General features: G+C 30.9%; 1 protein-coding gene across 1 annotated transcript; it reads left to right on the top strand.

Annotated features, from left to right (window-relative positions):
* Positions 1-219: 219 nt before the first annotated feature.
* Positions 220-5,376, top strand: LOC132040162 (U-box domain-containing protein 4-like). The gene is made up of 3 exons (XM_059430780.1): positions 220-1,364; positions 1,870-2,180; positions 5,092-5,376. The coding sequence occupies exons 1-3, from the start codon at positions 692-694 to the stop codon at positions 5,170-5,172; spliced, it is 1,065 nt and encodes a 354-aa protein (XP_059286763.1). The 5' UTR covers positions 220-691; the 3' UTR covers positions 5,173-5,376.
* Positions 5,377-18,989: the final 13,613 nt, after the last annotated feature.

Here is an 18,989-nt window from a genome sequence, read left to right as displayed (position 1 = left end):
TTCCACGCACGCGTTAAAAGGGACCGGACCCTTGGTCGCACGTGCTGTTCCTAATTGGATTCCGTACAGTCACACACGTGTCCACCCTCTCTCCTACACCCTTAATCCAGGTGTACTCTTATCTCTCCTTCCCCCACCATCTCATCTCTTATATCTTCCATTTCCCCTTTCTTCAAACTAAAAGCCAACCCTACACCCTCAAGCCCAAAGCTATCGTTTCAACTATTACCTCTCATCATTTTCCCATAACAACAATCCCCAAAACCTTCAATCTCACCAAAAACATTAAGTCATAGCGGGTGAAATATTCTGAAGGAAAGTGTTTTTGACATATGGCATACCTGTAGCTTTTAAGAATTTCCTACCGTTTTCGCTTATGTTGATAGGGGAGTGACTTGGTACTATGCTCAATTTGACCAACTATTAGTAGATAAAATGATTTCGTTCCACTTCTGAATCCCAGATAATTCCATTAGGGGTCAGTCAAGCACACTGAGATTTAAGGTCATTTCTCCAAATTGCTCTCTATTTCTAAGTTCATAACCTTCGCGCACCAAATAAAAGACCTATTCAAGAAGACCCTCTAGTTTTCCAAAAAAGATCAATTAAAATCCTCGAATTATTTCTGCTAGACCAATATATTTTCCTAAAAATCGTGATAAAAAAAGTATTTTCCGCTAGATTTCCGACAATGGAAACTGAGGTTCAATCAAATTTCACTTACATGGGAAGAACATTCAGTGGTCTCAGTATCAACGACTCTTCATCAGCTTTTAGCGATTGCAACAGCGATAGATCCGGCGAGTTTCCGACGACTTCTTCTCAAAGCCGACGGTTACTATTAGCATGTGCATCAGATAACTCTGACGAATTAATCAAACAACTCGTCTCCGATCTCGAATCAAACTCAATCGATGTGCAAAAACAAGCAGCAATGGAGCTAAGACTCTTAGCTAAGAACAAGTCAGAAAATCGCTTAAAAATCGCTCGATTCGGTGCGATTAAACCGTTGATTTCGCTTATAAATTCATCTGATCTTCACCTTCAAGAGTATGGCGTTACGGCAATTCTCAATCTCTCACTCTGTGATGAAAACAAAAGCATTATCGCAGAATCAGGAGCAATAAAACCGCTAATTCGAGCTTTGAAAATGGGAAATTCGACTACGAAAGAGAATTCAGCTTGTGCTTTGCTTCGATTATCGCAAATCGAAGAGAATAAAATAGCAATCGGGCGATCTGGAGCAATACCTCCTTTAATAAACCTTCTGGAAACAGGCAATTTCCGTGGAAAAAAGGACGCATCAACGGCGTTATTCTGCTTATGTACTGTAAAGGAGAACAAAGTTAGAGCAGTTCAAGCAGGTGTGTTAGGTGTTTATTGCATTTTATTACTTAAAATTATAATGTTAAAGTGTATTATTTCTCGTCATGTTAATGACCAAAATATTGACAAGAAAGTGGTGGTGTAACTCATGCCATTATCTCAGCTTTCTACTTTGTGCTGTATGAATAAAAAGTAGATGAGGAGTGGATAAGAAATTTGTGATTATATTTTGAGGTTAGTATGGAGAGAAAGAGAGTTAATTCACCACAAAAGAGAGTATTTTTATGTTGACTGAAGGTATTTTTACGGTGGAGTTTTGAACGCTTTAACTAGTGCGGAGTTAGTTGAGTCACACACTGTTGTATCCCGAAGGGAAGAGTCAAGAGGATTACTGATAGACCGGTGAAGATTATATAGCAGTGGGCTTGAATTTTATTAAAGAAAGCGAGATATTCGCGATCAGCCTGAATATATATATATATTTTTTTTTGTTCTTTAATTGTAATTTTGAACTGTAATAATTTGTGGTATATTCACCAACAGGTGTGATGAAGCCGTTAGTTGAGCTAATGGCGGATTTCAGTTCAAACATGGTGGATAAATCCGCGTCTGTGATGAGTGTTCTGATTTCTTCGATGGCGGAAGCAAGGGCGGCGGTGGTTGAGGAAGGAGGAATTCCGGTATTGGTGGAGATCGTGGAGGTGGGCACGCAGAGGCAGAAGGAAATTGCGGTTGCGATATTGTTGCAGCTGTGTGAAGATAGTGTTAGTTATCGGACTATGGTGGCTAGAGAAGGGGCTATTCCTCCATTGGTTGCTTTGTCACAGTCTGGTACAAGTCGCGCCAAACAAAAGGTAAAAATTGATTACTATTTTTTTCCCCATTTGTTAATTTTCAAAACGGGTTTAGAAATTTAATTATAGATGAGCATCATCACTATACTTAAAACCTTAATAAAATATAATTTAGTGGGTGTTTGGACCTCCAATTGTGAAATTTGAAAAACAATAGTATTTACTTTTAAGTGAAAATGGAATTTGAAAATTAGAGTTGTGTTTGGACATTAACACAAATTGAAATTATTTTTGAATTTTTGTCAATGGTTTGAAGTGAAAATTGTGAAAACAGCTTTTTGGAGTTTTCGAATTCTCGAGTTCAATTTTGAAAAATTGTAACAATTATATGTCCAAATAGTTTTTGGGAATAAAGTTTTGAAAAAAGTGAAAATTATACATGCCCAAACGGGCACTAAGTAACCTTTTTGTTATATATGTGCAAAAGTATTATACTCCCACCATTTTGATTTATGTGTAATTTGACTGTCACAAAGTTTAAGGTTATTTTTCCAAAAAGTTATTATCTTAAATATGCATGTATATTTTTTTAAACTTGTGGTCTTTACATATAATAATATTTGTATTGTTGTAAAAGATTTTCATTTAATATAAAATTGAAGTTAAATTATTTTAAAATATATGATTATTCTTTTTGAAATGGACTAATATTAAAAATAAATAAGCAGAACATTGCTAATCGTTGCTATGAAATGAGAAGCCCGAAATTACTTAGGGGTCGTTTGGTAGGTAGTCAAAATTATCCCGGGATTATAATCCCGGGATTAATTTATCTCATCTATTGGGATTATTTTATACCATCTAAAAGATGGTATAAAATAATTCCAAAGATAAGGGATAAAGAAGGGATATCCCATCTCTTGGGATGGGATGCATTTTATACCTTGTTTAGTATCTCAGGATAAATTTATACCTTCTATCAAATATGATATAAAAAATTAATACTGGGATATCTCAGCTTATACCATGCACCAAACGACCTCTTAATGAGTTAAAGCTAATTAATTAAGTAGGGTTAGCACTGAGCTTAGGTGTAAAGATAGACTGCAAAAGTAGTATGGTGATGTGAGTTGGATATGCACAAATATATTTATGTTAGGTGGTTGCACTAGTCGTTCTCCACTGTGTCTGCCCCTATGGACCCTATGGCAGGTTAATTAGGGAAAAACACATGCTTGAGCAGTTTAGTTCAATTGAATGTTTTTTGTCCTCTTCAATATGAAAATATAGGTCTCATCTGGGGGTGTTCAAATGAGATCGAAAAATCGATTCGAATCGGTAAAATTGAATCAAACCGATTTAATAAATTAAAAATCGGTTTGGTTTGACTTGATTTGGTTTTAAATTTCAAAAAACCGATAATATTTGATTTGATTTGGTGTTAAATCAAAAAAATCCGAATCAAAACCGAACCGAACCGATAGATACATACATATTTAAAATACTATATATATATATATATATATATATATATATATATATATATATCTTCTTCAAAATTTTGTTTTAGACCAAGTCCAATATAAATTCAAATAATTAGAAAGAAAAGTGTAGCCAATTTAAGTTTAAGGTAAAATAAAATAAAAATTTGCTAGAGGTAAAATAAAAATTTTCCCCTTATCCAATTTTACGGCTCCCTCTTTTACATGCCATCTGAATTACTACTAATGAACTAGCATTTTATCCATAACAAATTAAAGGGAGGAAAATGGCAATTGGAATTTAAAAAGATTTTATAGATGACTTTGTCTTTCTGTTTATCATTTTTCGTTTTAATTTCTGTGCTTTCTTTTCAATGCTTCATAAACACAATGAGTCTAGAAAATAAAAATTTCGGAGGGCTGCGTAATATCAAAAGGCTATATGTAGGAAGATAACTAGAATCATGAAAAGTAGATGTTATGTTTCTGTAATTCCTATACCCATAGCCATAGGCCTATACCTAAATAAAGTTAACGAATTAATTAAGAAGATTTTTAGATTTGAATGGATCACGTCAAAGCCATATTTAATTATCATTTAATTCAAAGGTTCTTTGCATTAATACATTCTTAAAATCCGAAAAAACCAAACCAAACCGATAAAATCGACAAAATCGAAACCAATAGAATTTATACCATAATGGTTTGGTTTGGTTTGGTTTGAATATTAAAAAAAAATCGTCTTAATTGGTTTGGTTTTATTTGGTTTTAACCAAAAATCAAGTCAAATCGGACCATGAACACCCCTAGTCTCATCCTATATATACAGTTATTTAAGTCACACTTTATTACTTGTTGTTTGAATTTGTTTGTCCTACTCTCATTTTTAGGTTGTTTAAAAAAAAAAAATGTCTATTTTGTTTCTTGGCAATTTGTTAATTTTAACTTTTCACATGATATGTTAAAAACTACAAGATTAAAAAGTCTTCTTTGATTTCTTAAACTCCGTGCAAAAGTCAAAATCAAACGCAAATTGAATATATTAAAGTCGCTAAACTATTTTTTATATAAAAAATAAGATAATGGTGAAAAACACATCTGATTGCCACTTTTTCGCGAATTTCACACCCAACTGTCAGTTGTTGTTTTTTTTTTTTTCTATCTGAATTATCACCATATATGTATTAATATACGTCTCGAAACTGATTAGGTCAACTATCAGTTGTTCTCTTTTCCTATCTGAATTATCATCATTTATGCAATTTTTAATACACAGATAATGATAGTTTAGGTAAAAGGAGAACCATCAATAATTGGGTGTGAAATTTGTGAAAAAATAATATATAACGTGAAAAAAATAAGTTGGATCGACAAGCATATAAATAATTTAATTTGTCAGAGTTTGATTATTATTTTTTTATTATTGTTAAGCAGAAGTATCTGATGAGTATCTTGTGTTTTGGTCGTATTGTGGTGTGGGAACTTGACAGGCAGAGACACTTATTGCTCTTCTAAGGCAGCCAAGATCCGGTAACGCCGCTACAGCCAGAGGTTCTGATGTGTCGTTTTGATTGTCACCACATGTTTTTGTCCCTCTTTTGTTTGTTTCTTTGTTTTGTCTGTATTATAGCTACTCAAACGCTACTCAAGAGAACCACAAAAAGATGGTTAAATAGAAGAAAAAATGAGTCAAAAACTGTAAATATCTAGTAAGCTTTGTAAAGTTTGGTTGTTTTTCTGGATGTGACTTTTGGGTGTTTTTTAATACCTCGATAGCCCTTTAAATGTGTCAATAAAGTTCATTTAAATATTTGAACTACATATTGTTTCAATTGAGCACCCCCAACAGATGATAAAATATTTTTATTAGACATTTTTAACTCAAATTTTGAAATTTTTTCTAGATTATGTAGATAAGAATAAGATAACCACTTAAAATATCTCACTCCTTTAACTATAAGCTTTGGCTTCAATAAACCGTAAGATCCCAATCATATTTCAATTGATGTTTATGTATATAATTAAAGGAGGAGGTATATATAATCTTGAAGGCACAATTCCCTTATTGGTTGCTTTGTTGCAGATTGATAACATGCCCATGAATTTTTTCAAAATATGAACCGAAAATATTTAATAGAAATACTTAACCATATGTTAAAATTTACTAACAATTATAAAGAATTAATTAATTGATGTTGCAGATTGATAACATGCCCATGAATTTTTTCAAAATATGAACCGAAAATATTTAATAGAAATACTTAACCATATGTTAAAATTTACTAACAATTATAAAGAATTAATTAATTGATGTATTCATCCTCATTTTCTTTTGTTGAGATGGTACAAACTTTAAAATGGATTCAAAGGTTAGCTGTACCTGGATTGTTTTTTTTTTTTCTCTTCTTCTGATAATAAAGCTACCTTATACTTTCACAAGTAACCCTTTTGTCACACGATTCCTTAACCATGGAAATAAGAAAAAAAGTGTCGCCAAGGATCCTATTGGTTGTCTTTTTCTGCAATTTATGTATAGTTACTATCACTGAGACCCACTTATTACACCAAATGTGTAATGAAATTGACATATAAACTCCTCCTCTTTTCTTGGATGGATGGGCCGTAACAGGGTGAAGAAGAAAAGACAGAAGGTTCCGTCTTTAGTGCGAATGATTTTTTACACCTAAATGTTGCTCTTCCTCTCTATTTATCAATTAAAAAAAATATTTTTCTATGTTTAGTGAATATTCAACTTTAAGTTTATTTTTTATCTTTAATTAAATAATTTCTAGCCACACAAATTTTTATAATTTATTTAAACGGAAAAGGGTCAAAATTACCCCTGAACTTTGGGAAATAGTTCATCCATACCCTTCGTTATACTTTAGGGCCAATTATACTCTTACCGTTATACTATGGGGTCAATTATACCCTTATGTCTAATGACTGCCACGTAGCATCATCCCAACCCTTCAAAATTATTTTCCCCTCAAATAATTTTTTATCCACTAAAATAACCCAACCCGACCCAATTTTTTTTTCCAGCCTAATTAATACGGACCCAACCCATTACCCCTTAAAACTGGTCTGAATCAATTATGTCATCTATTATTCCACTCTTTTCTTCTATTATTATGTCATCTCTACCTTCTATATCAATTAAGAAACTTGTTGATAGATTTATCTTATCAAAAGAAAAAGAAACTTCTTGATGGCAAAAGATATATATTTGGTGCCGCGTACGTGTAATGGGTTGGGTCCGTATCAGTTTGACTGGGAAAAAAAATTTCGAGTTTGATTGGGTATTTTAGTGGGTAAAAAATTATTTGAGGGGAAAATAATTTTGAAGGGCTGGGATGATGCCACGTGGCTGCCGTTAGATATAAGGATATAATTGACCCCATAGTATAACGGTAAGGGTATAATTGGCCCTAAAGTATAACGAAGGGTATGAATGAACTATTTTTCAAAGTTCAGGGGTAATTTTGGCCCTTTTCCGTTATTTAAATTACGTGTTTCAAAAGGATTCATTTATTTTTTGAACTTTATGTCAAGTTAAACATCTTTCTATAAAATCTTACCTTGAAAGGCGCATAATATGAATGAAGGGCAAAGGGTAAAATCTTTTTAAGGTAACAGTAAACAAGTGTCCATGTGATATCTCTTTTTTTTTTTTTTTTTAATTGGGTTTGGCCTTTTGGATATTGTAATTCAACGTGGCCTATAATTTTATTCTAGTTAAGTATAGCCGACGTGGAACTGACTAATGAGCTCTTGAAATGTAGGAAAATGTTATTTTGTATCTCCCATAACATTCACTACGAAAAAATTATTATTTTCCCATTGAAAAATGTTCATTGACTATTTTCATATGGATATCGGAGTGAAAAATCTAAATAGTAGTGTTTTCACACAAAAAAATTAAAAAAAATTTCAGCGTTTCAATGTGAACCTATTTCTCACCATGTGTCCCAGTGAGCTGGTTCGTTTGGAATGAGGTGGAAAAAACATATTTTATATTATAGCATAATTTTTGCACTGAATATCGATGGAAAAGACCTCTATTTTTAGTAGTAATATGACGATTTTAGATCCACGAATTCCACTTTCCAAACAAAGATAAATATTTACACAACTACATAGTAAAAAAACAATTGAATTATGCATTCAGACATGTATGCAGAAATATGTTTGGTGCCTATTTGGACATTAGGAGCCGTTTGGATTGGCTTATATGTTGCTTATAAGCTGTTTTCAGCTTTTTTGAGTGTTTGACTGGTCAGTTTAAAGTCATTTTGTGTTTAAAATAAACCTAAAAAATTAATTAAATCTGTTTAGCTTAATTTATCTAAAGCAGCTTATAAACTGCTTTTTTTAAGCCCATCCAAACAGGCTGTAGAACGTTCAATTTTCAAGATAGTTGTTTGTGGACCTTACGAGCCCGTTTGGATTGGCTTATAAGTTGCTTATGTTCGTTTTTAGCTTTTTTGGTGTTTGGTCACTTAAAGTCATTTTGTGCTTAAAATAAGCCCAAAAAAATAATTGGACCCATTTGATTTAGCTTATCTAAAGCAGCTTATAAACTGAAAACAGCTTATAAGCCAAAAAAAATAAGTTAGACTACCTCAACTTATTTTTTTTGGCTTATAGGCATAAGCCCATCCAAACAGGCTCAATGTCTCCTCATTAAAGGTGTCAACCGGTTCCAACCGAACCTAAGTTATGGAACCGGTTAAGGAACCGGTTTCCGTTAAAAACGGAATTTTTTAACCGGGTTCCGTTTAACGGGTTCCGGTTTACGGTTTTAAACTCAAACCGGAACCGGTCCGGTTTGGAGTGTTTAAAATATATTTTTTTGTTTTTGTATTATATATATATATTATAGTATTTATTTGTATATTGTAGGTATATTTACATATGTTATACAACTTTATAATTAAATTTTAAATATTTACTCGACTAACTACAATAAAGAAGTCAAGAATATTGAATAGTGTTTTTCGTATACATATATATGTATAACTTACATATACTTATATATATGTATAACTTAATATATATACTTATATACTATATATACTTATATATATGTATAACTTAATATATATACTATATATATGTATAACTTAATATATATACTAAATATATGTATAACTTAATATATATACTATATATACATATATACTATATATACTTAATATATATACTAAATATATGTATAACTTAATATATATACTATATATATATTAAGTTATACATATATATGTATAACTTACATATACTTATATATATGTATAACTTAATATATATAGTATATATACTTATATACTATATATACTTATATATATGTATAATTTAATATATATACTATATATATGTATAACTTAATATATATACTAAATATAGGTATAACTTAATATATATACATATATACTATATATACTATATATACTTAATATATATACTAAATATGTGTATAACTTAATATATATACTATATATATATATATGTACTATATACTATATATACTTATATATAGGTATAACTTAATATATATACTATATATACATATATACTATACATACTATATATACTTAATATATATACTAAATATGTGTATAACTTAATATATATACTATATATATATATATGTACTATATACTATATATACTTATATATAGGTATAACTTAATATATATACTATATATACATATATACTATACATACTATATATACTTAATATATATACTAAATATATGTATAACTTAATATATATACTATATATATATTAAGTTATACATATATATGTATAACTTACATATACTTATATATCCGTATAACTTAATATATATAGTATATATACTTATATACTATATATACTTATATATATGTATAACTTAATATATATACTATATATATGTATAACTTAATATATATACTAAATATAGGTATAACTTAATATATATACATATATACTATATATACTATATATACTTAATATATATACTAAATATGTGTATAACTTAATATATATACTATATATATGTATATATATGTACTATATACTATATATACTTATATATAGGTATAACTTAATATATATACTATATATATGTATATATATGTACTATATACTATATATACTTATATATAGGTATAACTTAATATATATACTATATATACATATATACTATATATACTTAATATATATACTAAATATATGTATAACTTAATATATATACTATATATACTTACTTATATACTATATATACTTATATATAGTATATACTATATATACTTATATATGTTTAAGTATACTATATAACTTAATATACTTATAAGTATATTCTTAGTATATTTTAGGTATATTCCTAACTTAATAAAAGAAAAAACAATTCCTAACTTCCAATTTTTTTTTTTTTAATTTTCACCGGTTAAACCGGTTTAACCGGTCCGGTTCCGGTTTTACCGGTTTAACCGGTTCCGGTTCCTAAAATATTGGAACCGGACCGGTAAACAATTACACGGTTAACCGGTTCTACCGGTTCCGGTTCCGGTTTAACCGGTCCGGTTACCGGTTAAAACCGGTTAGCCCGAACCGGTTGACACCTTTACTCCTCATCTTGGTTGGACACAAATCGATAAAGCGTGAAAATTTAGAGAAGATGTCAGAGTAAATTTATAAGTTGATTTGACCGGTTAATAGATTTTTTTATTATTTATATACACATTTCATAACTGTGAAAAATGTTTATAAGCTAAAACTAGGCGTACATACTCTACCCCGCTTTTATTCTTTTACTTTCATTTCCGTTCAGGTTTTGTTATCTTCTTCACCCTATTTAGATGTTCCCCCTTAAAGCCGAATTATGTTAGCTAGGAATATTATTGACGTGAGTAAGTAGGTTAATTAAGGGTCTGTTTGGAAGCCACCTGGTGATTAGAATTGGTGTAATTACCAAGATAGTAATTATTGTATAGTATAATAATTACGATGACATGTTTGTTTGTTTTGAATTGAAAGCCACAAATATCTAATGGTGTATTTTATCCAAAGACTTTTTCTTTAAATTTGTGTCAATTCAAACTTCGTTACATAATTAATTGAAACAGAAGAAGCATTGTAATGAGTTTATGTAATTTTGTGCTCTGATAATGTTAAAAGAATTAAATCATTAGGTTGAGTTTACATACAAGTAACTCTCAATTTCCAGGTTGATATAATAACATAATAAATACAGTAATAATTAAGGCAATAACATTCAATAATTTGTAAAATTATATTACAAAACTATGACTATTCAATATATATCACTTGAACTTATTGGTAAGGGTCCCAATAGAGGTGGACATTGTACAGCAGTGCACTGAGGAATCTCTGCTGTTAAGATTATGATTAAGACAAAGACGTGGATCAAATGCAAATTAAATTTTTGTTACAACTTACACATCAACAAATGACTCTCTCTCCACATGTTTCATATGTTAATCCCTGTTCCTCTAAACTTTTCATTTCTTTGTCTGCCTTTGGCGGGGCATACTCTTTTGACTTTAGGTTTGTTAGGCTTTATGTCTCAAATGGACCAGATGGAAAGATTGTGGATCTAAAGCTAGGTACGTTCATTAGTGGCAACAGTAAATTCCCCGTTTGGGGCCAAGGATTTTCTTATTTGTTTAAAGATTTAACACTTCTAAGACGTGGAAACTTAGAATTAATACTTGGAACACTTGGCATATACATGCTTCTGGACCACCTAATTAACTCACATTTGGAACATACAAATGGCAAGTGTGATTCGAAGAATCGTGCATAAATCTTGACGGATCTTAATATCATTACTAATATCAATGGTTCTTAGTTTTTAGTCTGGATCATAATAGTTGGTATAATGGAATGCCACATAAGAGCTGTGATTGTCGAAGGGTTTAGGGAAGGCCCAAGCCAAAAACAGATATTTTTTTTTAAGTTTATAAGTTCTGAATTTTAAATATAATAGGTTAATGGGTTTTGAATAAATTTCAATATAGTATATTAAATGAATTTTAAACATAAATATAAAGTTTGGCCTAAAATTATTGGTTCTGCAGAATCTGTTATTGAGACATGGTATAATGAGTAATTAAAAATGTGCATTCTCTAACAGCTTAAATTTTTAAATGATATAGTCACAAAATTCTAGTCTAGAAGTTTAAATTGTTAGAGAGAGCAAATTATTAGTTAGGTAATTATATTATGTTGCAATGCCTGTAAGTAGATCTGTAGTTTCGGTCTAAAGCCAAAGGGCATGGTATACATGATTTGTTGGCTTCTTAAAATGTTACGTAAGAAGAATGGAAGGAGTATTAGCTTAACCCAATTTGTTCCGCCCAATTCAATCCATCTAAAAGTTTGATCGAATATATAACCTAAATTGATCCATGAGAAATCTTATCTAAATACTTTAAAATGAGTTATCTTTTATTTGATATGCTATATGTAGTCATAAAATATTTTACTAATTTTGTTTGATAGTTAAATTAAAGATTATAAGTAAATAAATCAAAAAATTAAAATATGATAGTAATAGTTAGACGGATTGAGTTATGACCCATTGTTTAGCTTAACATAACACACCTCAATCCAAGTAATCTTTGAAATGACCCATCCATTTCTTAATGCAACCTATTAATTCTAACCCGTTCAAATTCAATCCAATCCGCACTTTGGACACCCATATATATGACACACATACATACAGCTGGTCTTGCATGGATGGATCAGCTTCTTGTGTCTCTCATCAATGCAAAAGGTTCCAAACTCCGCCATTCAATTTTTATTGTCTAATAATAATTTATGACATCTTCTACGCAAGGGCGGATCTAGGAAGGGGTGAGGGTGTTCACCCGAACCCCGTAGGAAAAAAAATTACATGGTATATATAATATAATTTTTTTTACATATATAGATTTTGAATCCTTTGAACACATGAATAGGGGTTGGCTCAGTGGTTAAGGGTGTTCAAAATTTACCTTGAGGTTTCCAAGTTCAAATCCCAAATTTTTAAATTTTTATTTTTCGACCCACCTTAATGAAATCCTGAATCCGCCGATGCTTCTACGCGTAACAAATTTGTATACATCTATTTGATGTTTGAACGAAAAAGACATCTATTGTTTTAAGAAATTTTGAGAATAATTCTATGAAGTCATTTCAATCAGTTATATATAGTACTCTGACATCATGAATTAATTTAGTCTCGCTATTTAAACATCAGAACAATATCCCTAAAGTAATACGAGCTAATTTTAATACTCCACTTTCGAAACGTACGATAAAAAATAGATGTAAAAAGTACATAATAATTTCTCATTTTGAAAAATATCGCAATATCAAAAAGGAGGGTCAAAGTAATTCTTAACATTAGTGTTTGTAGCCTAACTTCATACTTAATTGTCTCCAAACAAATCACATGGGGAAACTTTTTGGTCGTTCTTCTTTAGTTTTTCTGGAAAGTTCTACGTATCATGTTATGTGACATTATTATTTTTTTAAAACTGTTTCAAAAATAATACACAATTTTTATATTTACATAAATAATTTCATTTTAAACTTTTTATTTGTCCTTAACAATATGATATTATAGACATAAAAATATCATGACATGTTTAAATCATAAATTTCAAAACAAAAAGAATCGGATGATGCACCTGTTTACGGGTTCTTCGAACCTAGTAGCTTAATTTAGCTCAAACGATATATCTGTGCTAAAAGAGCTGGTGCTAATAATATACAAATATCATATTAGAACGCAGTAACGCAAATGACCCGGAAAGAATGATGGCGCCACATATGTATACAAGTAACAAGGTGACACCCCTTCGTTGAAAAAGTATATTGTATAAATAGATAAAAATTCTTATATATATATATATATATATATATATACACACACCATTTGTTTAATCCTCTTGATTTCTAAGTATGAATACTTTTTCATATTTTGACACCTATTGATAAAAAAATCCTAATTCTGCCACTATCACTGAATTTAATGGCATCACGGATCATAATGTTTATATCTTGAATCTTTCTTCAAATTAAGCAAAGAGTACGTAATTGGACTTCCAATTCGAAACTAATCTTATGTGTCTAATAAACATGTTTGTTTCATGTTTTTGGAACTCTATATATATATATATATATATATATATATATATATATCAAGTTGGAGATCTATTCAACGCTTATGCATGACAATTAATAAGGAATACTCCGTACTAAATATAGAGAGACAGTCAACGCCAACCTGAATAGAATAGAAAGAATATATTACAGCGTACTTGAGGTCAGAATTAAGGCCAGAAGTTTTAACAGTCACACAGCTGTTGTCATATAATGTGTTGTTAAGGATAACAGACTATTTTCCTAAAACAGCGTCCCAACAGCTGTTGTCCCAGTCGTTCCCGCGTATTGAAATCAGGGGCGGATTTAGGGTTCGGGAAGGGTATTCACCCAAACAATTTTGGCAAAAATTAATTTATAAGGTATTTTATTTTTATTTTTTATATATGTGTATATATAGATTTTGAATACACTAAACACAAGAAAAGCAGTTTGTTTAGTGGTTTAGGAGTTCAAAATTTACTTTGAGGTTCTAAGTTTAAATCTGGGGCACCACATTTTTAATTTTCAAACTCCTCCAGTGAAAATCATGAATCCGCTAGTGATTGAAATACTTGCCTATTTAATTTACGGGCCCTGTGCCTCTGCTTGGGGCCTAATTTATGGTCTATGTGACACCACATTTCATTTGCTCACGGAGATCATAGCCACCACCTATGACTTGTTTTTTTGTAACAGTATTTTTGGTGGCTTTCCGATTTTGTCGTCGGTTCTTTGCTCATTCATCATAAAAATTCTTGCATTTATCCTCGAATTTTTTCTTCATGAAAACGACTGTTGACTTTCACAATTTCGCATTGCGTCTTCGATAAGCTGCCACGTTAACATTTATCCTTGAAACAGTGTGTTTGGATGGCTTTGCCTATTGTATTATATTGTGTTGTTGGTTTAAATATAATATTTGATTTAATTGTTACTTAAATTTTATTGTATCGTAGTGTTAAATTCATCCATTTTATGTAACGACCGATGTGATCGTGCCGTTACGTCATTTTCCCCCCTCATTTTCTCTTTAATTATTACTCTAATAATCCTATCTTATCCTTTACGATATCTTGTTATAATAGCTCTATCTCGTACCCTACTTTTCTCGCACGTTTATCCTTCTAATTGATGATGTATGACATCATACAATGACCGAAAATGATATAGTCTATCCAAACATAGTATTCATAAAAAATAATACAATACAATACAACACAAACAATATACTATGCTACAGGACGGGTTAAAAGATCTTTTTTAAAAAATAAACAAATGAAGCGAGACAGAGCACTAGAATTAGCCAAACGTATTGAAATTTTACCCGCAAACTAGTATTATTTGAAAAGATAATGAACATAAAGAGAAGTTTCATTTTACACTAATATATGAACTAAATTTGATGAACCCAAAAACTGGTTAATTAGGGAATGTTAAGACTTCTATATTTCTTTATCATTTCATTTTTTTTTTTAAAACATAAATATTGATAATATTTGTCAGCAACTAACTATAGCATGATACTATTAAGGGCATATGAGACATTAATTTGATGGTCTTTATGCATCAATTTCATGTAATTCACTAAATAGAAAATTGAAATAATAGATTTATCTCACGTGACAATAGGTTTATTTCTGGCGAACTTCTGTGAATAAATCTAAAGAGAAAGGTCAAAGGTGTACAAGTGTAATTATCTCCACAATAGTTATATGAATTTATATTTGTTGCAGGTAGGATATAATTCTGCTGTGACAGGAGAAAAATGAGAGCAAAGAGGAGTGGAAATGGATATAAAACATGATTTTTTCTTAAAAAGTACTGAATTGCACGAACAACCTCCACCGGATTTGGGCCTGTTGGGCCAACTGAAGCATGCATGATCTCTGGTTATTGCAAAGAATTTGGTAGTCCACAGGTATTGGGCTTTCTCCTTCTCAGAAAGACATTTGAAAAGTTAAAACGCATATTTTTTTGTTTTTAATAATGTCTACTAGCTTTTTAGCAATCAAGATTTAATTTATGTTCGACAGCTGAAAGAGGCAATTTATGCTCATGCTGACAGCAACAGAATTTAGCTTGTATCTTTGGAAAGTACGTAAAATGTAGTTAAGATTTGTGATTAAAGAAGGGCAATTCGCAGTAATGCCCCTATTTTGGGTGGTATTTAATTTTTTCCCATCAAAATGAAAGTATTTAACTTTTATCCTTCGCCTAAAACCTCAGGATTCCGGGTTCGAACCCCTGCTCAAGCGAAAATTAAAAAAAAAAAAATTCGCTAGGCAGAGGTTGCCTACAAACTCTGCCCCATCGGGCATAGTTTGCCTGCAAAACTCTACCTTAAGGCAGAGTTTGCAGGCAAATTATGCCTGATGGGGCAGAGTTTGCCTGCAAACTATGCCTTAAGGTAGAGTTTTGCAGGCAAACTATGCCTTAGCAAACTCTCCTTAAGGTAGAGTTTTGGGCAAAACTCTACCTTAAGCCAGAGTTTCGCAGTCAAAACTCTGTCTTGTCTTGCGAATCCTACTAATGAATATTTTAAAATTTTTTGACTCAGGAGAGATTCGAACCTAAAACCTAGGAGTTTTAGCAAAGGTCAAAAATTAAAGACCAGCAATTTGAGGGACAAAAATTAAAGACTAGTGCATTTGAAGGTCACACAGCACAAAAAAATTATTAAAGAACACAAGGGAGTTAAACAGTTGGCCCAAGTATCCAACCAATCTACATCTTCTTTGTTGGGCCTTTACATTGGGCCTCCTTCAGGAAGATTTCATTGGATTGTTCGGTTTATAGTTTCTGGTCTTTAATTTTTGCTCCGCATAGCAAACAACTTTTTCTTGGAGTATAAGTCTTATTTTCGTATAACATACCACAAGTTATCTTTCTGCGCCCTTAAAGAACTTATACCTCACTAGGCAGTTTGATTGCTAAGGACAAAAATTAAAGACCGGGCCATTTGAATGACAAACCATGCAATTTCTTCCAAACCCTGCTGCTCCTGTGTTGTCAAAAAACAAAAAATAATAACACACATTATTACATATACAATTCGTTATCACGAGTTCAGAAAAATCTATTCCTTTTGGAACATTCAGTGATGCAGAGTTTGAGCACGTTAATGTTAATAAAAAATGTCACGGAGAAAGTCAAAAGAGTGTCCTAACGAAAATAAAATGACAAAGTGTAAGAATAAAAGAACCTTAGAGACGAAGGTTTCTCAAGGAAAGCAGCTGTTATTGTAATAATTGATGTTAATTAATTTCACTAACAATAGTAAATAGAAACAATAACCCGTTTGAATATTATTTATTCTACTGGAGTCCGGAGCCTAAAGGGCACCTAAATACACTATATAAACCAAAAGGGGGCCTGCCTTCCATTATATACTAAAAGGGGTATAACGTGGAGGGGCCAACGTTCTACCCCAATTTTTTTTTTCCAATTGTCAGATCAAAACCAAAAAAAAAAAAAAAAAAAAAAAAAAAAATTAATAGTATAACGTGAACTGATCCACGTTATACAACATCTTACACTGAAATTCATCTGTTGCACTGAAATTCAATCCACCCCTAATTATTGCATGAGCGAACATTAAGAGACAATTTAAAGCGCATTATGGAAGGTCTCTTGAGTAAGCTGCTGCCTCGGCCCAATTGAATAATATTATGACGATCTATCCAAAGATACACTCAAGTATCCTTAAGTTCTTCAACTTTTAGAAGTCTCTTAATGTCCGCTCAAGCAACTAAATTTTTTTTACTCTAGAAACTTCCTATGCATTTGTCCAAAGGATATCTCAAAAATATTTTAACGCATGCAACAGATGAATTTCAGTGTAAGATGTTGTATAACGTGGACTGATCCACGTTATACTATTAATTTTTTATTTTTTTTTTGGTTTTGGTCTGACAATTGGAAATTTTTTTTGGGGTATAACGTTGGCCCCTCCACGTTATACCCCTTTTGGTATATAGTGGAAGGCAGCCCTCCTTTTGGTTTATATCGTGTATTTTTGTGCCCTTTAGGCTCCGGACTCTATTCTATTGTGTGAACGTTATAACAATATCTCAAAACAATTAGTTGTAAATAAAAATATAGAAGATAGTTAAAACGAGTGAATTAGGTTTTTATTTTAGGGATACATAAATGAAATGATTTATAGAGATTTATGTATAGTAATAGGAGAAAAAATATGCAAAAGTTTTTAAAAAGAAGTATGGCTTTGATATGGACATATTTCAATCGGTTATTTTTCCTTGTTTACAATTGCTTTTGGATGGATTCGGCTCAAGATGAGGAAAGAGACTTCAATCAATTCATAAAAATTGAAAGTCTATGTCTGAGTGATGTTAGCTAAGTTGTAACTATTAGGCTGCGACTAGATGTAATTCGATTTATTGATGTAGTTTAATTTTAAGAAAATACCTGTTTCGTGTTCCAAATAAACAAGTTTTCAGTGTATCTAGACTTTCAAAGAAAGTTCTCTTGTTCAAACACCATCTAATTTATTTTCGACTAGTTTCTGAATATGGATTTGTAGCGGTAGCGTCTGACTTAGCTTGCGCACACATCAATTAATTTTATTGGTCATATGCTATATTTACCCGCACAAATATCGAGTAACTCAAACAGCAATCTGATGCATAAAATATTATGTGTTCATGCAGAACTCATAAAAAGACTACTCCCTCCGTCTCATTTATGTGATATAATCTGACTAGGCACGAAGTTTAAGAAAGAAAGGAAGACTTCTGAAATTGATGGTCTAAAGGAAGTCATAAATATTTGTGCGGCCCTAAATCAGTAAAATGGAAAATTTTAAATAAAATTATTTCTAAATATAGAAATGTATCATTCTTTTTGCGACGTGTATCACATAAATTGAGGCAGAGGAAGTACATCTTAAGAGGGCGTGGTATAAGTAATCCACCCCGATTCAAATCTTAATGGTTAATGTAATAAAAAATTTAATTTGCTCAAAAAAAAAAAATTACATCGTTATCAATAAAAAAATTTAACCTCCAAACTCTATCCCAAAAAATTTCAAAGCTCTATGCCATGCAAGTTAGTAATTCCTCCATTTCAATTGGAGTGTCTTAGTTTGATTAGGCACAAAATTTAAGAAATAAAGATAAATAGTTGAATCTTGTGATCCTAAATTAAAAAATATGTAGTATAATATACTAAAAAATGTCCTTCGAATCTTATGATTATAAGCTTGTCATGTAGGATGTTTGAATT

Source organism: Lycium ferocissimum, chromosome 12 (assembly GCF_029784015.1).
Source record: "Lycium ferocissimum isolate CSIRO_LF1 chromosome 12, AGI_CSIRO_Lferr_CH_V1, whole genome shotgun sequence".
In the NCBI taxonomy this organism is placed as follows: domain Eukaryota; kingdom Viridiplantae; phylum Streptophyta; class Magnoliopsida; order Solanales; family Solanaceae; genus Lycium; species Lycium ferocissimum.
Note: the sequence above shows the minus strand (reverse complement) of the source record. Positions and strands in the feature narration are given on the sequence as shown.